The sequence below is a fragment of the Cetorhinus maximus genome, chromosome 34, assembly GCF_964194155.1.
Source record: "Cetorhinus maximus chromosome 34, sCetMax3.hap1.1, whole genome shotgun sequence".
Taxonomy (NCBI): Eukaryota; Metazoa; Chordata; class Chondrichthyes; order Lamniformes; family Cetorhinidae; genus Cetorhinus; species Cetorhinus maximus.
Window position 1 is genome coordinate 10,963,494 of NC_135912.1, and position 24,452 is coordinate 10,987,945.

At 47.1% G+C, this 24,452-nt stretch overlaps 1 protein-coding gene across 1 annotated transcript in view; it reads right to left on the reverse strand.

Annotated features, from left to right (window-relative positions):
- LOC144671722 (chromodomain-helicase-DNA-binding protein 3-like) overlaps nt 1–23,872 on the reverse strand; it is a 100,334-nt gene extending 76,462 nt beyond the window's left edge. Inside the window, exons 1-9 of the mRNA XM_078533734.1 lie at nt 23,866–23,872; nt 23,222–23,346; nt 14,621–14,794; nt 13,877–13,998; nt 10,856–11,100; nt 7,744–7,871; nt 6,522–6,660; nt 4,569–4,744; nt 734–976 (exon numbers count right to left, since the gene is read on the reverse strand). Coding sequence (XP_078389860.1) covers nt 734–976; nt 4,569–4,744; nt 6,522–6,660; nt 7,744–7,871; nt 10,856–11,100; nt 13,877–13,998; nt 14,621–14,794; nt 23,222–23,346; nt 23,866–23,872 — 1,359 coding nt within the window. The remainder of the gene's footprint in view (nt 1–733; nt 977–4,568; nt 4,745–6,521; nt 6,661–7,743; nt 7,872–10,855; nt 11,101–13,876; nt 13,999–14,620; nt 14,795–23,221; nt 23,347–23,865) is intronic.
- Between the last annotated feature and the right edge of the window lie 580 nt (nt 23,873–24,452).

Genomic DNA, 24,452 nt, shown 5'->3' on the forward strand with positions numbered 1-24,452 from the left:
CAGGGGTAAATGGATCAGTGAGCCTCCTCTGGCTACTTCGCTGCCTCGTACAACTGACTGAGGGAAAACAGCCGAGCTAGATACAGTCCACAACTAACCAACATCCACTTTACCAGCCAGCAGTGGTGGTGGTGGTGGGGTGAGGTGGCAGGGGAGGCTGGTCACTGGGCGGTCATCAGGAATCCTGGTTCCAACGGAATTCTGTAAATGCCCTACCCTGGGCAAAGAGGGCCATGTAATCAGCAGTCAGCCCCCATACTGGTACCAGGTTGACATTAGTTCACTCAACACAGAACCTGCCTGAAAGGCTCAAGTAATTACTGGATAAGCTCACTGGAGAGGGTGGGGGAGGGGGATGAATTTTATCCACATCTTTAGTGCTAGTCAGGAGTCAGGCTGGCAAATCCAAGCACCACCAGGAGAATGTACAGAATGCACGGGAACACCATCGCTCTGAAACTAGCTCCAAGCCACACACCATCACAACTTGTAGATCTAATACCATTCCTTCATCACCACCAGGTCAAAATCCTGGAACGCCCCAGCCAGCAGCACCATGGGCATTTTTTCATTAAATAGGACTGCAGCAGCTCAATAAGGTTCACCAGCACCGTCTCAAGGAATGGGCCCTGTCAATGATGCTCATATCCCATGAATGATTAGTAAATAAAGACTGTAACCATCCCTCCCATCCCCCGAAGTAAAGGTTGCACTGGATGAGGAAGGGACTCACTGTACAGCGGGGGCACAGCCACTCGCCATTGGGGATTTCTGGAAGTGGTGGATTGAGGCAGTGAATATGGTAGGAGGACGGACAGGTATCACAGCATAGCAGCTCCCCACCATCTTTACAGACTCTGCAATACTCCATGTGATCATCCTCTTCCTCCCGCTCGCCTCCCAACTCCACCTCTTCTTCTTCATCCTCCTCCTCTTCCTCCTCGTCCTTTGCCTCCCATTGAATACCTTCTTTCTCCTAAAGGAACACAAAGAGCAGGATATGTTAATATACCAAGTTTTTCCTTCCACTTTTTTGGATGTATACCTTCTATGTAACACGCATGATGGAGCAGGTGGGGCGAGCGGGGGATCACTTTTAAATGGCTGCGTATCAGGCGCCAGCAAGGAGGGAGAGGATTGGAGAATTTCCCCCAATCACAAGGAGACTGCAGTAAGGTAAGTAAATGGCTGGGAGAGTTTAGATGTAACTATCTCCCACTGCACGGCTGGAATGATCAGCCTGTCTCTTGGAGGCGATTTCCAATCATGAGTCACCACAAATCCCACCCAAGACTCCAATTCACCGGCTGACACAGCACAATCAATATTCACTCTCTTTTTAATGTCAGTTGGGGGAGCTGTGGAGGGCATCAGCTGGGTATCAGCCAGCATCCACTACAGACCCGCTTAGCACAGGCAAGCTACCAATCAGGGAAGAGGAACCTTAGCTGATTTTCTCCCCCACCCACCCCATTTGACAGTCTAATGGAATGGAGGTCAACTGTAACACGCACTGCCACACGAGGTTCAGAGCAGTTCATCTATCACACAGCAGCAAGTATTCCTGATCGGAGCCACCAGGAGGAGCTCATTAACCACTCAGCTCAGTGGAAACACAGTCAACAGCTAGTTCCAAGCAGGTTCCAACACCATTTAACATCCACAATCGGAGTCACAGACTATTTCACACAAAAACAAACCAAGCTAATGTTATAACGGAATCGTACAGCACACAAGGGACTCATTTGCCCCACTGTACCTGTGCTGACACTTTGAAAAAGAGCTCTCCAATTAATCCCCTTCCCCATAGCCCAGCAAATCTATCCCCTCCAAATATTTCTCCAATTCCCCCTTTGAAAGATCCTATTGAATCTGCTTCCATTGCCCTTTCAGACAGTGCCTTCCAGATCACAACAACTTGTGTTGTTGGGTAAAAACCTCATCTCCCCCTCTGGCTCTTCTGCCAATTCTCTTCAATCCATCTCCCTCTGGTTACCAACCCTCCTGCCTCTGGAAGCAGTTTCTCCTTATTTAGTCTATCCTGGACAAAAGAGCTGAACTCCAGAGGTGAGGGGTAGAGTGACTGCCCTTGACATCAAGGCAGCATTTAACCGAATGTGGCATCAAAGAGCCCTAGCAAAACTGGGAGTCAATGGGAATCAGGGGGAAAACTCTCTGCTGGTTGGAGTCATACCTAGCACAAAGGAAGATGGTTGTGGTGTTTGGAGGTCAGTCATCTCAGCTCTAGGACATGTCATGAAACTAACATTTTTTCATTATATTATTGTGGTCGATTGTAAAGTAGGTTTATGGGTGCGAGTGTAGATGCTTCTGACTGTGAGATTTAATTGAATTAGAGTCCAATAGACTGCAAACTTGAAATTATCAAAAGACGTTAGGGGTAAAAGGCATTGAAATGCTAATGTGTAAACGTGGTTAAGGGCAGCGTGTAGGGTGTGAAGAAAATTTGCATTTTAGAGGTAAGTGAAGGGGTTCTTTAGGTTTCAAAGGGATGATAGGATGTTTACAGCTAACAAGATAAGAAAGGCAAAGCAGTAGGTTTATTTTTCCCAAAATTACTGACCATATTGGCAACATGAAAGATTCTATTATGGGAAAAGTAAATTTCCAAGGACATACAGAACAATGGAATTTACAGATTAAAGAGAGAAAAATATATAAAGGTTATTTTGTGGGGTCATGCAAGATGGAAAAGGACCATGTAAAACAGCCTTGAGGAAGCCTCCAGCCACTTTTGCAGACGTCTGCTGTGTAGAGTAACCAAAAGAAGGTTTTTGGTTTTTGGAGGAAAGCCTTTGGAATTTCACTGTCAAGTGCGTGTTGGGGTAAACTTGCTTGCGTGCCAATCTAAATTTAAAATCTATATTGGATTGTTGCCTTAAAGGGGGCATGTAGTTGGGAGACAGATTCATTAGAGATTTTGGGATTTGATATAGCATTAAGTAACTGCAATCATATGTATGTGCTTGAAATCTTTTTTGTTAATAAATGTTTTAACTTAGTTTTTAAAATCTCTAAAGGTGTTAGTGGACTCATTACTTCTGAAATCAGTGCACAAATCTTCTCGTAATAAATACAAATTGAAAACAGTTGTGATAGCGTGGCCAAGTTTCCCTTGCGGATTTGGTCAGCCTGGCACAAATCACCTGCCACATTATAACAGACATCACTGCAGGAGTTCCTCAGGGTAGTGTCCTCGGCTCAACCATCTTCAGCTGCTTCATCAATAACCTTCCTTCCATCACTGGGGATGATCGCTGATGATAGCACAATGTTCAGCACCACTCACAAATCCTCAGATACTGAAGCAGTCCGTGTCCAAATGCAACAAAACCTGGACAATACCCAGGCTTGGGTTGACAAGTGGCAATTAACATTCGTGCCACACAACGACAAACTCCAACAAGAGGGAATCTAACCATTGATCCTTGACGTTCAGTAACAGTACAATCGCTGAATCCCCCACTATCAACATCCTGGGGGCTAATCCCCCCACTATCAACATCCTGGGGGCTACCATTGACCAGAAACTGAACTGGACTAGCCACGTAAATACTGAAGCTACAAGGGCAGGTCAAAGGCTAGACTACCCAAAGCCTGTCCACCATCTACAAGACACAAGTCAGGAGTGTGATGGAATATTCTCCACTTGCCTGGATGAGTGCAGCTCCAGCAACACTCAAGAAGCTCGATACCATCCAGGACAAAGCAGCCCCGCTTGATTGGCACCCCATCCACAAACATTCACTCCTTCCTGTGGCAGCAGTGTGTACAAGATGCGCTGCAGGAACTCACCAAGGCTCCTTAGACAGCAGCTTCCAAACCCACAACCACTACCATCTAGAAGGACAACGACAGCAGACACAAAGGAACATCACCACCTCAAAGTTCTCCTCCAAGCCACTCGCTATCCTGACTTGGAAATACATTCACTGTCACTGGGTCAAAATCCTGGAACTCCCTCCCTAACAGCACTGTGGGTGTACCTACACCACAGGGACTGCAGTGGTTCAAGGCAGCAGCTCACCACCACCTTCTCAAGGGCAATTAGGGACAGGCAATAAATGCTGGCCTAGCCAGCGACGCCCACATCCCATAAATGAATTAAAAAAACCTCACATGATTTTGAGCACCTCTATTAAATCTGCTCTTAACCTTCTCTGCTCCACAGATCAATCTCAAGTTTCTCCATGTCACTGAAGTCCCTCAGCCCCCGATATTCTGGCAAATCTCCTCTGTCCCTTCTCCAAAATATTCACGTCTAAAGTACAGTGCCTAGAATTGGCCACAAAACACCAGTGTTTAATAAAGACACTTTAGCCTGCTTGCTTTTGTACTCAATTCCACTATAAAGCCAAAAGGATCTCATATGATTTAAAAAAGGCATCCTTCTCAACTTGTCCTACCATCGTCAAAAGATTTACAATTTTAAACTCCCCTTTCAAATTGTGCTGTTTACTTTATATTAATTTCCTAATTTTGTTGTGCCTGCGATCCTGTCTTGTTCAGCATGGCAGTGATTTACTCTATGAACAAGCTGTACTCACACAGTGTGGGCAGCTCCATTTTCCTTCTGGGGCTTTATCCAGCTCTGGATCCAGGCAAACTAAGTGGTAAGCTCTGGGACAGGTGTCACACAAGATGATCTCTCCTCCCTGCTGGCAGACCTCACAGTAATCCTGGTGATCAGTCTCATATCCATCCACCTCCTCCTCACCAACAACTACAGAAACGAGCAGATTAAGATTCAGTTCAAGTCAACCAGCAAAACAGAACAGGGTAGCAATTAAAACGTAAAAACAGGCTTGCGTTTATATAGCGCCTTTCATGATCATAGGACATCACACTTTGCTTTACAACCAACCAAGTACTTCTTGAAGCGTAGTCACTTTTGCAATGAAAGAAACAGGATCTGTGCACGGCAAGATCCCACAAACAGCAGTGATGACAACTACTTAATCGGTTTCAGTCATATGAAGGATAAATATTGACCACGGGACAATGCAGAGAACTTCCACTGCTCTTCTCTGAAATAGTGCCTTGGGATCTTTTACAGCTTTTACAGAGTGGTGAGTTCAGCAAAATGTAGAACAGAGTGTTAACAATGGTCAAGCGAATAATTTAAGGTTTTAACCTAACATTACTTGTGGGATATTCCACCCCTACCCCGAGGAGGATATAGCCCTGGAGATCTCCAAGGTCAGAATTGGGAGCTCTCGGGAACAGGCGCCGTCCCGTTTCGGGTAGGGAATGGGCAACACTCTGCACAGTTTGGGCACCCCTGTACAGGAAGGACATAAACGCAATGGAAAAGGTGGAGTTCTAACTCAGAGATGTTAGAGGATATGAATGTTACAATTGTGAAGACGGGCAGATTTGTGTATTCTAAATTCATTAAAATAATCACAAGAATTAAAGAAGTTAGAAAATAGTTCTTTCCAGGCAAGGTGGATTTTTTTTGCCACAAACCCTTAATGAAGCAGTCTGTAAATTCCTTTAAAAAATGGAATTAGATAGCTACTTGAAAAAGAGGAATATTAAACGGTGTAGGGAACAAGGACGTTCAGACCCGGGCCGGGAGGGGGGGGTGGGGGGAGGTGCACTGGGGGAGCAAGATTGTTTAGACCAGGTGGGATATTAAAAGGTCAGGGAGGAGGGTGGGGGGTGATGGTGGTAAGCAGGGAGGTTTGCACAAAGTGGGATATATAATGGGGGTGGAAATCAAAGAGCTTTAGACAAAGCGGAATATAAAGTGGGGGCTGGAGGTGAGCAAGGAGGTTTAGAGCAGATAGGATCTTAAACGGGATGGGCAGCAATGCATTCAGACCAGGGGGGATATCAAAAGGGGTGGGGAGCGAGGTGTTTTACACAAGGAGGGATATTAAAGGCAGGGGGGTGGTTGGGGAGCGAGGTGGTTTAGACCAGGGGGCATATTAAAGGGGGAAAGGGGGTGGAGTGAGGACAAACGAGGAGGGGGGTTTAGACCAGGGGGGATATTAAAAGGAGGAGAAGAGCAGGGGCGGGGGGGGGGGGGGGGGGTGAGAAAATGGGGAGCGAGGCTGTTTAGGCCAGGGGGGATACTGAAGGGGGGGGCAAGGCAGTTTCAACCAGGAGGGTTATTAAAAGGGGGGGGGGGGGAGAGGGAGAGTGGGGAGCGAGGCTGTTTAGACAAGTGGGGGGGGGGGGGGGAGTGAGGCTGTTTAGACCAGGGGCGGCTTAGACCAGGGGGATATTGAACGTGGCGGGCAGCAAGGTGGTTTAGACCAGATAGAATATGAAAAGGAGGTGGGGTGTGAGCCCCCTTGTTTTAGCATCATCCCCACCCACCCCAGTTTCTTTCTACCCTATTGAAGTATTTTACCTTCTCAATACCTCAATAAAGTCAACCCCTCCAACTCTTAAAATCAAGGGAATAAAAGATAGGTTCATGCAATCTCAATCAGTCTTTATAACTTCACTCTCTAAAGCTCCGAACGGCCCACATTAGCCACAACACTTACTCTTCCTTTTCTTCCGGCCAACCCTGCCCTTGAGCTTTGCTTTCTTCAAGGGCCCAACTGAGCTGTCAGATCGAATGGATGAGCTGTGCACACTGGCATCGTCAAAATCTGACTCCCCATCCAAATCTGCCTCGTCACTCTGAAAGAACACAGGTGTTTCAAAATGGTGGCTATACAGCCATGACAAAACAAAGCTTCATGTGTGACTCTGTTTTTGTTGGAGGAGGGCCACAAATGTGTACAACAGATTTCTTTTGTTTAGTAGGTCAGGTTAGACTCAACAAAGTCGGAAAGGACAAACAAGGCTCCTCATCCAAGGGCCACTGGAATCACACACAGGCAGATTGCAACAGAAACTATAAATGGACAAATTCTGGTTTGCTGAAAGGCACATCAGATCACTTAAAATGCAGCTTCTAATCGCCCATGGTTATTGGGCATCCTCAGCAATGCAAAATATCAGATACAAGAGTCTGAAAAGTGCAACTAAAACCCACCAGTACTGTACCCCAATGTGTGACAAACCTGTCCCCACCAGTACTGTGCCCCACTGTGTGACAGACCCGTCCCCACCAGTACTGTGCCCCACTGTGTGACAGACCCGTCCCCACCAGTACTGTGCCCCAGTGTTATAGTGACAGACCTGTCCCCACCAGTACTGTACCCCAGTCTGTGACAGACCTGCCCCCACCAGTACTGTACCCCAATGTTATACAGTGACAGACTTGTCCCCACCAGTACTGTACCCCAGTGTTATACAGTGACAGACCTGTCCCCACCAGTACTGTACCCCAGTGTTATACAGTGACAGACTTGTCCCCACCAGTACTGTACCCCAGTGTTATACAGTGAGACTTGTCCCCACCAGTACTGTACCCCAGTGTTATACAGAGACAGACCTGTCCCCACCAGTACTGTAACCGTGTTATACAGTGACGGACTTGTCCCCACCAGTACTGTACCCCAGTGTTATACAGTGACAGACCCGCCCCCACCAGTACTGTACCCCAGTGTTCTACAGTGACAGACCTGTCTCCACCAGTACTGTACCCCAGTGTTCTACAGTGACAGATCTGTCCCCACCAGTACTGTACCCCAGTGTTATAAAGCTATAATTTTAGCATCCTAGTTTCACATTCCTTACTGCAATGCAGGATAGTTTGTGCGAAAGTCCAAAATGTAGGCTAGCTCTGCAGCTGGATGCAGACAGCCTCACACTTACTGAAGAGCTTTTCTTCCTCTTTGACCCCATTATACCCAGCTTGATTTTCAAGGGAATAATTTTCTTCCTCTTTTTCTTCTTTTCATCCGGGACCCTTGGGCTCTTGCTCCGCTTCTTCGCACCAGGACCTGCAATCACAAGAATGGGCATTTTGATCAGGATGGTTGTTCCTCCCTCACCAATGCTTGTTTGTTGCATCTGTAGCCAATATTATAAGGGAAGGATTTGCAGATGCGAAACTTAAACCAAACATTCTAGTTGAGTCGGAGTTTGGCGAGGAGTCAGGTGAGTAAGGGAGTTTGGTGAAGAAAAGGAGATGCTCCTTTCTGTTTTGACTTTTTTCAGCCTCTAGTATTTAGTTCTCACTTCGGCAGAGGAAGAAGCTGATTGGTGAGTAACTGGTAAGTTATTCTACTTGTAATAAATAGCTTGCAAAGTTAAGGTATGGCAGGGCAATTCAGCCGAGTGGAATGTACATCTTGTGGCACGTGGGAAGCCATAGATGCACTATGTGTCCTAGGCAAAGACATCTGCAGGAAGTGCCACCGGCTGCAGAAGCTTGAGCTCCAGCTGGAGTCAATATGGTGCATCCGTGAAGCTGAGGACTACGTGGATAGCACGTTTAGGGAGGTGGTCACACCGCAGATTAGGAGGTGCAGGTGGAGGAGGAGCAGGTAGAAGGGGAGCCAGTGACTGCCAGGCAGTCTAAGGGAACCAGACAGGTAGTGCAGGACTCCCCCGGAGTCAATCTCACTCGCTAACCAGTTTTCCATTTTGGATACTGGTGAGGGCCATGGTTCCTCAGGGGAGTACAGCAAGTGCCAAGTCTGTGGCACTACAGGTGGCTCAGCTGCACAGCAGAGGAGAAAGAAGAATGGGAGAGCAATAGTGATATGGGAGTCACGAGTTAGGGGAACAGACAGACTTTTCTGCAGCTGTAGACGCGACTCAAGGATGGCATGTTGCCTCCCTGATGCCAGGGTCAAGGATGTCACAGAGCAACTGCAGGACATTATTACATTATTCTGGGGGAAGGAGAACAGCCAGAGGTCATGGCTCAAATAGGTACCAATGACACAAGGAAGGCGGGGGGGTGGGGGGGGAGCGGCAGGGAATGAGGTCCCGAAAGTAGATTTTAGGGAATTAGGAACGAAATTAAAAAGCAGGGTCTCAAAAGCAGTAATCTCAGAATTACTCGTAGTGCCTTGTGCTAGAGAGCATAAGGATAGGAGGATTGACTAAACACGCAGCTGGAGAATTGCTGTAGGAGGGAGGGCATCAGGTTTCTGAGGCATTCGGACCAGTTCTGGGACAGGTGAGACCTGTACAAGGTGGACAGGTTGCACCTTAGCAGGTCCGGGACCAACCTCCTTGCAGAGAGATTTGCTAATGCTGTTGGGGAGGGTTTGAACTAGATTGGTAGGGGAAACCCGAGAGGGAGCTCAGACTGGAGGGAAGCAAAACTGGTAACAGGAAGTAGAAAAGTAGTAAGCAAAGCTAAAAGGCAGACAAAGAAAAGACAAGCATCAAACTGGGTCAGAATGCGGAATAATGTCAAAAAGACAACGTTTTGAGCACTATCTGAATACACGCATCATTTGCAACAAGGTAGATGATTTGAAGGCACAAATAGAGGTAAATAGGTAGATTTAATGGCCATTACAGAGACAAGGTTACAGGGTGACCGAGGCCGGGAACTGAATATTCAAGGATATTTGTCATTAGGAAAGATAGGCAAAAAGGAAAAAAAAAGAGGTGGGGTGGCACTGTCAATAAGAGACGAGATCAGTACATTCACAAGAGATCTTAGATCAAAGGATCAAGATATAGAATCAGTTTCTGTGGAGCTAAGAAACAACAAGGGGCAGCAAACAGTTGTTCACAGGCCACCAAACTGTAGCGCTAATGCTGGGCACAGTATAAACCAGGAAATTAGAGCTGTATGTAACATGGGTAATACATTAACGATGGGCAACATCAATTTACATATAGACCAGGTAAACCTAATTAGCACTAATGCTGTCGAGATAAATTCCTGGAGCATGTACACGATAGGTCTGGGGCAGTATGTTAAAGAACGAACGAGGGCTCTGGCTGTTTTAGGTTTAGTATTATCTAATGAGAAAGGGCTAATTTGGAGCCTTTAGGAAATGGTGACCATTATATGATAGAATTTTACAGTAACTTTGAAAGTGATATAGTTCATCCTGAAACTTGGGTCTTAAATCTGAACAAAGGAAACTATGAAGGTATGAGGGGCAAGTTGACTTTGATGGATTAGGAAAATACATTAAAAACTAATGTATGATTCCGTGAGTATGACTATGTCAGGCTGTTGCTCGACTAATCTGTGGGACAGCTCTCCCAATTTTGGCACAAGCCCCCAAATGTTAGTAAGGAGGACTTTGCAGGGTTGAGTGTGCAGTCGTTGTTTTCACTGTCTAGATCGATGCTGGGTGGTCCATCCGGTTTCATTCCTTTTAGATTTTATAGCACTTCGAGAGAACTGAGTGGCTTTCTAGGCCATTTCAGAGGGCATTTAAGAATAAAGCACATTGCTATGGGTTTGGAGTCACATGTTGGCCAGGCCAGGCAAGGATGGCAGGTTTCCTTCCCTAAAGGACAATTAGTGAATCAGATGGGTTTTTACAACAATCAACAAGGGTTTCATGGTCAACATGAGACTAGCTTTTAAATGCAGATTTATCAAGCTGAATTTAAATGCCACCAGTTACCATGGTGGGATTTGAACCTGTGCCCCCAGAGCATTAGCCTGGGCCTCTGAATTACTAGTCCAGTGACACTACCACTGCACCATCCCTCCCTGTGCTGCTATAAATCTTTTCATAATATAGTGACCAGAACTACACACTGCACTGTGTGGTCCAACCAAGGTTCAACTTAGCATACAAATCCTTTGTTTGTTTGGTGGAGTGGGGTGGAGGCAGTGAAGCGGACTCTTGCAGTATACAACATGTCTAGGTGGAGCATCCAAGACATCTGGGTAGTCTTTCATGCGATTTGTTAAGTTTTAATCTCCCTCGGGCTGTTTCGGCATTAACCGCTCCGTGGGTTGCGGCTGTAAATGCACGCACACGCCATCGGCACTCACCTTTGCCCTCTTTGGTCTTGGCCTTGCGGACGGGAAGCACCGGGGGCACAGAGAGGGTCCCCGAGGAGGCACTGGCAGACACCTGCTCCACCACAGCTGCCACTGCTGCCGCTGCAGCAGCCGCTGCCACTGCTGCTGCCGACCCTTTGAACGGGCTGTTGGCACTGAACTCTCTCCACTTGGCGCCAAGGATTGTCATCATCTTGGACATGGGAATCTTCGGGTTCTTCTTGGCAATGAGTGGCCTGGAGTTTAAAAACACATCGACATGAGTGCATAGCCGAAAGAAACCCAATTTCTGTTACAGAATTAAAGAAAAAACTTGCATTTACATAGCACCTTCCATGAACTCAGGGCATCCCAAAGCATTTCATAGCCAATTAAGTCACTGTTGTAATGTAGGAAACAAAGCTGCCAGTTTGCACACAGCAGGATCCCACAAACGACAACCATACCAACCATATAATCAGTTTCTCATGATGTTGGTCAAGGCTTGAATATTGGCTAAGGCAGTTGCCTGTTCTTCTTCCACCAGTAGCCAAGGGATCTTTTAAGTCCACCCGAGGGGGCAGACAGGGCTTTGGTTTAATGTCTCATCCAAAAGACAAAGCAGCACTGAGTGTGCCAGCTAGGTGCTCAAGTCCCTGCAGCGTGGCTTTGTGGCTCAGGGGCAAAATTATCAACTGAGTCCCAGCAGGAATATAAATGATGCAGGATCTACAGCACAGAATACCATTCAGCCTACTGGGATAGGCTGGTGTTTATTCCTTAACCTCCCCACATCTCTCCATCAGCATATGCTATTTTCTCCCTCATGTGTTTATCCAGCTTCCCCTTTAATACATCAATGAGGAGCTTGAGCTAGATCTCTGAAGGCGGAGGGGCATGTTAGTGGGGTGGTGAAAAAGGCATATGGGACACTTGCCTTTATCAATCGAGGCATTGATTACAAAAGTAGGGAGGTCATGTTGGAGTTGTATAGAACCTTGGTGAGGCCACAGCTGGAGTACTGTGTGCAGTTCTGGTCGCCACATTTTAGGAAGGATGTGATTGCACTGGAGGGGGTGCAGAGGAGATTCACCAGGATGTTGCCTGGGATGAAACATTTCAGCTATGAAGAGAGGTTGGATAGACTTGGGTTGTTTTCGTTGGAGCAGAGAAGACTGAGGGGCGATCTGATCGAGGTGTACAAGATTATGAGGGGCATGGACAGGGTGGATAGGGAGCAGCCGTTCCCCTTAGTTGAAGGGTCAGTCACAAGGGGGCATAAGTTCAAGGTGAGGGGCAGGAGGTTTAGGGGGGATGTGAGGAAAAACTTTTTTACCCAGAGGGTGGTGACGGTCTGGAATGCACTGCCTGGGAGGGTGGTGGAGGCGGGTTGCCTCACATCCTTTAAAAAGTACCTGGATGAGCACTTGGCACGTCATAACATTCAAGGCTACGGGCCACGTGCTGGTAAATGGGATTAGGCAGGTAGGTCAAGTGTTTCTCATGTGACGGTGCAAACTCGATGGGCCGAAGGGCCTCTTCTGCACTGTGATTCTGATTCTGTGATCCTTGCATCATCACATTAAACACAAATTTAAGGGAATCAGCAAAGTAACCAGGAAGGAAATAAGGACAGTTTTTGTTAAAACAATGAATTATCATAATCTGAAATGCGCTGCCTGAAAGGGCAGCAGATTCAACAGGAACTTCCAAAAGGGAATTGAATAAATACCTGAAAAAAGGAAAGAAATGTACATGTCTATGGGGCAAGGGCAGATCCCTCTTTCAAAGAGGTGGCACTGACACGATGGGCTGAACGTCCCCCTTCTAAGCTGCAAGATTGTATTATTTGTTTGCACATCGTACTGAGCCAGCTAGCCAGAATAGTACAGTACAAATTTGGAGTAAAAGCAGACCTAAATCACATGTCGGTCAGATTACACCCCAAGTACGGGTACACCTTCATTAATGGAGACAGACTGGAGACATTTGGTCCTACAGATGATTCAGAGGTCTGCCATAGCACCTTTCACATCTGCTTATTGGCTGGCAGAACAGGTTCCAGGGGCTGAATGGCCTACTTTCCGCTCCTATTTCTCGTCATGTGCTCAGGACATCCTAAAGCACCTTACAGCCAATGAAGCACTTTTGAAGTGTGGTCACAGTTATAATATAGGAAAAACAGCAGCCAGTTTTACACATAGGAACATCTCACAAACAGCAATGTGATAATGACCAGATGATCCATACCATCAGATTACCGAGTCAGGGTGACAAACTGGAAGAATTTGAATTCTTCAGCCTTTAAAAGAGGATAACTGAGAGGATCCCCCCTAGAGGAATGATAGAAATAGGACCCTTTGGTGGTTATACCTTCAGCTGCCTGGGCCCTGACCTCAGTTTGCTTCCTAAACTTCACCTTCCTCTCCTCCTTCTAGACTTCTTAAAACCTACGCTTGGAATGAGCTGTACGAGTATCCCCTTTAAGGGGCTGTCAGATAATGCTCCTGTGAAGCTCCTCAAGACGTTTCACTGTTTTAAAAGTGGACTGCTGTGGAAATAGGGCCCACACATTCAAACTAACCAGAAGCAAAATTAGGACCGTTGTCAAGATATTCTTCATACAAAAAGAGTGATTAATACATGGAATGGGCTGGTGTGGGGAGCAAAGACCCTAATCATTGGAGAAACAACTGGATGATACTATTGAAGAGCAAGACAGACAGAATTCAGGTACTTCCTGGGTGAATGAATGCAGACCATCTGAATGACGGTGTATTCAGTGAGGAGATAATTTAGCAACAAGAGAAGGGATAGTGATGATGAAGGTGTTGTTGCTGGTTCATGATAATGGTCTTGGAGGCAATGGTTACGATGAACATGCTGTGCAATAATGGCTCCCCTGAAATCTGTGACCACACTGCAGAGCACGCTATACGCGAAGTGTTTAGTGACTTCTGAGACATAAACATGCACGTTTCTTTCACTGGCCCTTTGATCCAGGCAGTACAGGGCTGCTCCCTCCCAGCTCACCTCAGAAACTGGCTGAAGGCCTTGTAGTTAGTTAAAGTGCGGTAGTCATCCTCAGTGAATACATGGTCAACATCTTCCAGCCCCCAGTCCTCCAGTAGACGGGCAGAGGTCTTCGGTTCAGCCTGTTGGACAGAGAGAGAGAACAGCGCATTATTCAGCAGATCAGGCAGAGACCTACAGCCAGATACCATTTGGCCCATCTTGCCTGTGCTGGCTCTTTGAAAGAGAGATCAGGTTAGTCCCTTCCCAGTAGAGGGTTAAATTATTAGGGTAGGTTACAGAAATTTGGCTTGTAATCCTGTGTGTGTAGGAGATTAAGGAGTGATCTGATGGTGCTGAATAAAATAATTCAAGGATTCAAGAGCGTTAGATAAACTATTTTGGCTCGTGAGGGAATCCAGAACAAGGGGGCAGAACTAGAGTCAGGATGCACTTCACACAGAGGGGAGTGCAAACCTGGAACTCTCTCCTTCAAAAGGTTAAAGAGGCTGGGGGTCAATTAGAGCTTTCAAGACAGGAGATTGATAGATTTTTGTTAGGCGAGGCTATCAAGGAAAATGGAGCAAAGGCGAAAGAGTTAAGATCATATCAGCCACGAATGACAGAATAGAGCCAAAGGGCTGAATGGACACTGAGCCAAAGAGGATGTAGACATCAAGCTGATCTTAGAGCAATGGGGCACTATGGATTGGCAAGTATTAATGACCCAATCAACAGTGAAGGGAGCTGGAATACACAGGTTACCTTGCGACCTTCCTCCTCCGCCTCATCAGCGCCCTGCTCCTTTTTCCGTCGCTTGATTTTCTTTTCCTTCTTCTCTTTTCGTTTCTTTCTCTTTTTCTTGCCGAAGTCACTGCCTCCACTGTCTGATTTCTCCTTGAGCTCTTCCAGGTCAGAAGCAATTTCATCCTCACTTTCCTGTTTTGAACGAAGCAGAGGTCAGCTGGATTTTAACATTTCTCAGTGGGAGCTGCTAGTTGTTCACCTTCAGAAATTGCATAGTGTACAGCACAGAAACAGGCCATTTGGCCCAGCTGGTCCATGCTAGCATTTATTCTCCACACAAGCTTCCTCCTAACTTACTTCCATTCTCCCTATTAGTAAATTATGTTTTCTCCTTCATGGGTTTATCCTGCTTCTCATTAAATGTATCTATACTATTCACCTCAACCACTCCCTGTGGGAGTGAGTTCCGCATTCTCCCCACCTTCTGGGTAAAGATGTTTCTCCTGAATTCCTCATTGGATTTATTCGTGACTGTCTTATGTTGATGGGACTTCCCCAAAAATCTTCCCAGCGTCTAGCAACCCTGGATGAGTGCAGCTCCAACAACATTCAAGAAGCCTGCTTGATTGGCACCCCATCCACAAACATTCACTCCCTCCACCACCAACGCACAGTGGCAGCAGTGTGTACCGTCTACAAGATGCACTACAATAACTCACCAAGGATCCTTCAACAGCACCTTCCTAGAAGAACAAGGCTCAAGACTCACAGGAACAGAATCATCCCAACTGTTTCTGGGTCAAAATCCTGGAACTTCCCCCCTAACAGCACTGTGGATGTACCTACACCACAGGAACGGCAGCAGTTCACCACCACCTTTTCAAGGGCAGTTAGGGATTGGCAGTGAATGCTGGCCTCATCAACAATGCTCGTGTCTCATTAATGAAATGAATATCTCAAATAAAAATGAAACTACAAACCCTTCCATAACTTTAAAGACTTATCAGACCATTAAAGACCATTCAGCCTTTGCAATCTTTCTCCCAGCCCAGGAGAAGGGTGGGGTGCAAAGCTTAGCACAGTCTAACTATGGATCTACCATGTCAACATACACTGATTTCAATAGGTGCATCGTTACAGGTAACACTCGACTCACGCTGCCACGGCCCCGGCTCTTACCCCTAACCTTGGTCTAGAGATGGTGCTGTAACCAACTAACCCCATTGTAACAAACTCATCACTTACTCCAACCAAGTGTCAGCAATGCCACAGGGATAATCAACAGTAACTTTACGGATCCTGCACATGGCATGCACTTCCTGCAAGTGTAATCCTTACTTCCTGTAAAAACTTCCATGTCACAATTTGTAAATAACACGCCCACTGTTATAAAACGATTCCCTGACCCTGTTGCTGAGGGTGTCCTGGCCACAGCACACACTTCCAGTCGATGTCACACCTACTTCCTGCAAATATTTTTCCGTCACACTCTGTTGACAATACCCTCATTATAAAAAGCACCACTGGAGATCTGCTAACAGGTTTAAATTATTTAATGGTTTCCACATAACTATATTTAAAACTTACTCCACTGACTGTAAAGCCCTTTGCAATGCCCTCGAGGTTATGCAAGATGTGATAGAAATGCAAGTTCCTTCTCTTTCCTTTTCAATGCAGTAGTGAACACACTTATCCAACCACAATCAGCAATCTGATACAAAGAGCACTGCAAACACAACAGTCCTATCTTAACAGGGTCCCATTCATGGTTAGTCCCTCAAATCAGGGAGGGAGAAAACGAGAAAAGGGGAGGGAGAAAACGAGAAAGCCAGCCTGGATTTGGTGCTCAAATCCCTGAAGAAACAAAGCAGACAAAGCTCCCTCTCCTGCTGTGACCTGGTGGGGTGAATAAAAAGGAAGTTTAGTTATTCTCCTTTCCATAGGTTGAATATCAATAATCTTACTTTGTACATTAAGAAACCCAATGAAGGGTCAAGACCCCAGGATGGTAACAGCTGGAAGAAAGGGGAAGAAATTTAGAGAGGTCAGTCGGTGTAAAGCTTGTATTTGAAAAGTAGCATTAGCCAACTAACATTTGTCTTCAGCCTTGATACAAGTTAGCTTTACAGTCAAAGAAAAATTACATTCCCATTTCCCTGGGATTTGCATTGTCCTTGCTGTGGTGCCTGTGTCAAAGGTTTGCTATGCCATGCAGGTATGAGGTAAATTTGGGGACTCTCAATGATTTAAGAGCAAGCAATGAAGGTGCCTCCTCTCCATCATGGTGGATTCACCTAAATAATTCAGCAATGTCTGCAGAAACAGTGACTTACTTACGTGTTAAGGGGTTGTGTGCAGATTATTGGTCAGAGGCAGCTGAGAAACAGACCATCCCATGCTGCACTGCTCAGAGAGCAGCACTCCCCATTGTTGATCACGGAGGCCTGTGCACAACATCTCTTTAATCCAGATGGAGACTGCTTCCTCTTCTCTCCTAGTTTCTGCCTCCCCCTCACCCCAGCCCCACTTGCTCCTTCTCTCTCTTCCCTTCCCCTACATGTATTATCAATTGCTCGAAGCAGAGAGATGCACTCTGTCCACCAGGACAAAGCAGGCATCTTTGATGAATGCCAGAGCTCTGCCGGCCTTTTGATTTAAAAATACCAAAGGAAACTCCCCTCCCATACACTGAACTTCTCTGCATTCTTGCTCTCAGTACACACGGTATGCCTCGAATCAGCTTTTAGTGGGCTATGTTGTCCTCCGGGACCTACTGGTGTGGACATGTCAGCCTCCCCACCCCCACCCCCTCTCCGCCCCCCTCCCGTCGTCCCTTCCGCCCCAACCTCTGCTCCCCCGCGCACGTCGCCCCCCCTCCGCCCCAACCCCCACGCATGTTGTGTTGTTCCAAATTGCTGACAACTGCACACTATCATAACATTATTACTTTAAATGGAGTGCGCAGCTGACCCACCAGAAGCTATATCCAACAGTCAGCCCCGAGAGCAATTTCCATTTGTATAGCACCTTAGTGTAAAACATCCCAAGGAGCTTCACGGGTGCAATGATCCAACACAATCTGACAGCAAGTCACATGAGGAGCTACTAGGACAGGTGACCCCAAAGCTTGGTCAAAAGTTTTTTTTTTTAAAAACACATTCTAAAAAATGAGATGGGAGGTAGAGGGGCTTAGGCAGGAAATGTTAAAGCTTGGGCCGCTGTGCGCACAGCCAGCACTATGAAGGCGTGAAAATTTGGGGTGCACAAGAGGCCAGAATTGGACAGATACAGAGAGATCTGAGGGTGGTAGGGCTGGAGGAGGTTACATTCAGATTGTGGCGGGGATGTAAACAGGAGGATGTGAATTTTAAAATTGATATGTTGCTTGACCAGGAGCCAATGTAGGTTAGTGAACACAGTGGGTGACGGGTGAACAGAACATGGTGCGAGTTAGGGTACAGACAGCAATGCAGAGGTTTACAGGGGGTGGAAGATGTGAGACCAGCCAGAAGAGCAGTGGAAGAATCGAGGCTGGAATCATCAGGGAGCATGGGAGAAATGCAAGGCATGGCTCATCAAGCCAAGGTGGAGCTTTTTGCTTGTTGTTTAGCATGCTCAACACAAGCAGATTCATTAGAAAAAGAAATCAGATAGACTTGAAAATAAAAAACCTACAAGGCTAGGAGAAAAGAGAAAGAGTGAGAGTAATCCGATAGCTCTTTCAAAGGGCCAGCATGAGCATGGTGGGCTGAAAGGCCTCTATCCGCTACAGTCGACAAATACAAGAATTGCCCTAAATATTTAAAAGGAAATCAAGATCATTCTCTCTCTCTCTCAGGCACCCAACGACACACAGAAGTAAGCCTCGGCCAGGTAGAGAAGCACTAGAATGGAGGAAAGGGACAGTCACCAGGGCCGACTCTACGTCTAAAATGTGGGTGATCGTAGCAAAATACTGACGTATTTGGTCCGCGCCAGCGCGGGCGCTCCTCCCGCAGGCCGGTCACGGAGTGGGGCTGACCGCGGTCGTCGTGAGGTCTGTGGCCCAGACCGTCCCGCCCTCACGGCTGGAGAGGGCTGCGTGGGGGTGAGCGGTTCCTGTGGGGAGACAAAGAAAAAGGGGAGGCACAAATCGGGGAAAGGCGTGTTAAAAACAAATGACTTATTCCAAATGTATATCTACTAAAAGGCAGCCAGACAAAATCTAAGATGAGTTGGTGTGGTTTTAAATTCTTATTTTAATTATTTTCACACTACGCACATTAACAGGCCTTCTATGAGGGAAAGCAACAGTCAGACAGGCAGCTGGGACATGCCCAGTATTTTAAGCTGATGGGACGTTGCTGTGGGTAGCACTCTCACCTCAGTCACCTTTCTTTAAAGAAAGCATTAAATCAGGGCCCCAACCCCCTGTTCAGGAGAAAGTAAACAAACTTACTGCCCCAAAGAACCGCACAGGATCATATCAAACTAAATCCAACACCAGGCTACTGAGGGAGCGATAAAGATAGTAGTTTGGTCAAAGAGGGAGATTTTAAGGAAAGTCTTATAAGGAGAGAGAGAGAGAGAGAGAGAGAGAGAGTGAGGGACAGAGGTGAAGAGATTTAGGGAGGGAATTCCAGAGCCTAGGGACAAGGCAGCTAGAAGTGTGGCTGCCGATGCTGGAGAGCGATGGTAATATGGCAGACACCAAAGCAGGCAAAGTGCAGAGATCTGACAGAGCTGTAGGGCTAGTGGAGATTACAAATACAGTTACATGGCCACAGGTCCCCAGAATAAGCTGCGACAGGCCCAGAAACACCTCAGAACCTGGCCACCCTTTCCCCAATGTGCAGCAGCAACAACCTCCCAGATGAGGAAAAGCATCAAGCCTGACAGACAATTTCCACTTGCTGCACGAACTACCTCCCCCCATCCCGTGCAGTTAGGCTCTTAAAATGCTGTGAGCCACTGTCCCTTCCCCTGACTCCAAACCATAATGTTGCTCCCCAGACAAATACCCCCTCAACCCCGCCCCACTCCTCTCCAGATCAAAATGGATCACAGGAAGCTTGAAGGGGACCACAGGGGGAGAGGAACAAAAAAAGAGAGAAGCAGGAAAACATATTCTCACACTTGCTGCCAATAACACACCCAAAGTGCAGCAAATTCCCACAGGTGCTTCACAAGTTCCACCTGGCACTGGTGGGTATATCATATACACGAGTTAGTTAACTGTGCTAGGCAGCATTGAACAGCAGCTGGAAAACAGCAGTCCTTTCACAATTGCTGCAGAACCAGACCCACTCCCACCTCACCTCCAACCACAGCAAGGACCTCTATGGGCCCTAGGCAAATCGCTGCCCTTCCCACAACCGAGATACCAACGTGGGAGCGACCAGGCAAGCCGATCGGAAAAGCACCACAAAGTCATCATAGGCAGGAATTATAATCAGACATCCTGACTGTAAAAGAGTGGATACCTAACCTCAGAAACAACCCAAAGCATGCAAATGTCCTCTCCTGTAGGTACTATGCAATAATGCTGCTTGTGTGCATGTGCCTTCTTTTCCTTACAAGGAACAAATAGGGCAGCATGCGCTATGAAAGATCAGAATTACTGAAGCAAGGCACTCGGAAACTCCAGGTGTTTGAAAGAAAGCTTGGTGTTTGGTCAGAGGAGTGGGGAAGATGCCGGTGAAAGCAGCTCTTCACACATGGTGGGATTTACACAATGTGGAGCCATTGAAAGAACCCAAGAGCTGTCTGGATGCTCACCAGGCAATTTATCCAGCCAAGGATGGCAGGGTACCTGCTCAGAGAACTGGGCCATTACCATTCTGCAGCCAGACACTGCATAGTGAGAAACCTGGAGTGATGCCCAGTGCTTAATGGTGACAGTGTAGATGGAAATTTACTCTGTATCTAACCCCGTGCTGTACCTGTCCTGGGAGTGTTTCATGGGGACAGTGCAGATGGAAATTTACTCTGTATCTAACCCCGTGCTGTACCTGTCCTGGGAGTGTTTGATGGGGACAGTGTAGATGGAAATTTACTCTGTATCTAACCCCGTGCTGTACCTGTCCTGGGAGTGTTTGATGGGGACAGTGTAGATGGAAATTTACTCTGTATCTAACCCCGTGCTGTACCTGTCCTGGGAGTGTTTGATGGGGACAGTGTAGAGGGAGCTTTACTCTGTATCTAACCCCGTGCTGTACCTGTCCTGGGAGTGTTTGATGGGGACAGCATAGAGGGAGCTTTACGCTGTATCTAACCCCATGTTGTTCCCATCTTGAAAATGTTGGATGCCAACACTGGGCACTTGAATTGGAAAGCATCCCTTTCCCCAGTAAAAACATCCCTCATGTTTCTAAGCTCAATACCACGCAACTAATGGTCATTTAAAAACACATTTGATAACGTCTGGTTTATCTGGTTCTGAATCTTATTATTTTGAGAAGCAAGACAGTGGGTAACATAGTTAATCCTAACAGTCTAACACGCCAAGCAACAAATATCTGAGCCTGGATTAAAACCAGTATCAATGCCACTTCCCTACTCAGCTTTCAGTACCCAGTAACTACAGAAACAATGCTCGCTTGTCTTACAGTAAAGACAGAGATGGGGATTGGAGTGGTTCTGTGTAAACTCAGCAATCGGCCATCTTGTCACAGATTAATGTGGTAGCACTCAGTCGCACAGGCCGTGCGAGGCCTGTCCCAAACCAGGTAGTGGGAAACAAGTGCCATTCTCGGCGAGGCCCAACAGCTGTCCTCAAGCAGGTTATACCAAGACCATCAGGCTAGGCTAACCACATCTCCTGATCTTACTCCCCCTTCTCCAACACCACCTCCTCTGGAGGAACTGGTTTCTACTAGAGTACGGTCCAACCGGTGCTCAGTAGGCCACTAAAGATAGAGTGCTTACAAACTATTTAACCAAAGGCGGCATCACAGCCAAGACCAATCCTGTCCTCGTGCACGTTCGGACAGCTGTCACATGACTGGCCACTAGCATTGGGAATACCGGCGCATGATTGTTCTCCACACACACAGCTTAAGGACATGGACGCCAGGAGTGAGTTACAGGCTAGAATCCAATCCACGGCCTAATGAACATTATATCGAGCATCATACCCATGCTTCTTCTTCTCCTCATGGGACTCCAGCCTCTAGCCAACTCCTGGCTTCCACTGAAACACACTGTGCACAGTTCATGTGGTCAAATATATTGATCTGAATATTGTTTTAACTTGCAGCTAGTCTCCTACCAGCTGACAGGATTAATAACTGTAATATAACCAGTTTATCAGTAATAGGCAACAGATGACCCATGTAATATGGGTAAAGAGTGCGCATGAGTGAGAACACACAAATGTAGTGACATGAATAATGAACAAAGCTTCAGTCAGTTTAACCAGATTCCGAGTGTTTTACAGCCCTGAGCATAATTTCACTTATCTTTTGCAAACATTCAAGCTGTTCTTTCTTTATCACTGTTCCCTGTATAAAAGGCACTATCAGGTGACAGCTATAGAGCAATAACACAGCTTATTGATCTGCAGTATAATAAATATTGCACTCAGTAAAACTTACCACCCTCACTTGATCAATAACATACTCTTTGTAATCGTCCTCCCACTCACTGCGACCAATGCCACAAAAATCTGGGAGTCACGGACAGGTTCACGATTTCTTTCAGGCATTCTGAGAGGTCAAACAGTCACTGGCTTCCTAAACTAGTTGCTCAGCCGTCCATACTTTCTCTCCCCTTCACACTGCATCACTTTTCATGTAGTTCCACTTTCTTTGAAATACATTCTGCACACTTGAAAGACTGAGCAAACTGGAGCACTATTTGCTAAAGAGAAGGCAGAGGTCTTTAAACTTCTGAGGGGGGTTTCGATAAGGTAGACATAGAGAAGATATTTCCACTTGTCCGGCGGGTGGGGGGGAACCAGAACTGGGGGCCATCAGTATAAGACAGTCACTAATAAACCCAAAGGGGAATTCAGGAGAAACTCCTTTACCCAGAGAGTGGGGAGAATGTGGAACTCACTCCCACAGGGAGCTGTTGAGGTGAATAGTACCGATAGATTTGAGGGTGAAGCTGGATAAACACAGGAGGGAGAAAGGAATAGAAGGATATGCTGATGAGGAGGGGGCGGGAGGAGGCTCGTGTGGAGCAGAAACACCAGCACGGAACAGATGGGCCAAATGGCCTGTTTCTGTGTTGGAAATTCTACAATTATTCAGATAATCTCTACCTATGTAGGTTAATAGTGTTTCCCCAGACAAAGGCTCAACAGCGTTTCAATTCACTTCCTCATGATCGCTTCTAACCATATTTCAGAGGCACCTTCGACAAGCAAAAGGTAACACTCCCAAAGGGTTCAAAGTCTCCATCCTTTGTCTCGATTCTCATCACACTGTACCTCTGGGAGGGCACACTGACCATCGACACCATTCCTTCCACGGTGAAACAGAATAGCCGAACAGGCTCAGGACGGAGGCTGCTGAATGGTCCCGAATCCTGACCCATACAACGGAGCATCCAGATTTGTTCCATCAGCATCCATGACTAACTGGGGCAGGGAGAGGGGTCACCAGCAAACACAGCAGAACATTCACTGCCACTCACCAGTTTCTTCCGCTTCCTCGGTTTAGTTGGTTTATTTTCTTTCTGCTTTTTCAACAATTTCTTCTTTTTCTTTTTGGTGCCTTCACTGTCTGAATGCTCCTCAACCTCCTGTTCCACATCCTCTTCTGAAACAAGATGCAGAGAGAGTTTCAGTGCAGCAGCTTTGAATACCGTTTCCGAAATTAGGTTTCAAGTTAGCCAGCGCTGAGGACCTCCAAAAAACAAAAAATACTGTTGCAGCAATGAAAAGAGCTTCAATAGTGAAGAAATAAAAAAACAGGTACAAGGGAAGATTAGATAAAAATGTACTATGTAGTGTAGCTACAGAGGGAGCTTTACTCTGTATCTAACCCCGTGCTGTACCTGTCCTGGGAGTGTTTGATGGGGACAGTGTAGAGGGAGCTTTACTCTGTATCTAACCCCGTGCTGTACCTGTCCTGGGAGTGTTTGATGGGGACAGTGTAGAGGGAGCTTTACGCTGTATCTAACACCGTGCTGTAGCTGTTCTTGAAATAGGTAGGGGTTAACAGGTTCCTTTCTGTGCAGGAAACGAGTGAACCAGCTGGCTGCAGGCCTACCCCAGCCAATCAATGCATCTTTTCAAACACCTCAGTGAGACCATCCCTCCGAACTCAGAGGAATACCGATCATGATTATGCCATCTCTGCTCATAGCTTCATCCTTATCTCTCCCACTGCAAGTTATGTACTGCAGTTTAAATTTAAGATGTTCAACCAGGCTGTTGTGGGTGGGTGGGGAGGTGTAAGAAAAAAAAGAGGGGGCAAGGAAAAGGGACCCTAACAGGGATACAGCATGAGGCGATGGAGCTGGGGTGTTGGGTCGGGGGGCGAGGTACAGTCCCGGACGGGCGAAGGGATGGCCCCAGTCGATGCGGGGGTGAGGGGAGGGGCACTGTGCCATGGTTGGGAGTGGGAGAACAACAGTGGACAGCGCCAGGGAGTGGAAGATGGTGCTTGGGCTGGGGGACAGGGCGCAGGGGACGACGCCAGCGGGAGGGGAGTGGAACAGGAGATGGCTCCGGCGGAAGGCGGTTTGGAGGGGAGAGAGAGGGGGGGGGGGGGGGGAGGGGAGAGAGAGACGGGTGAGGGGGGGGTAGAGAGACGGGGGAGGGGGGGGGTAGAGAGACGGGTGAGGGGGGGGTAGAGAGACGGGTGGGGGGGGGTAGAGAGACGGGTGAGGGGGGGGGAAAGAGGAGAGAGCTGAGGGAGAC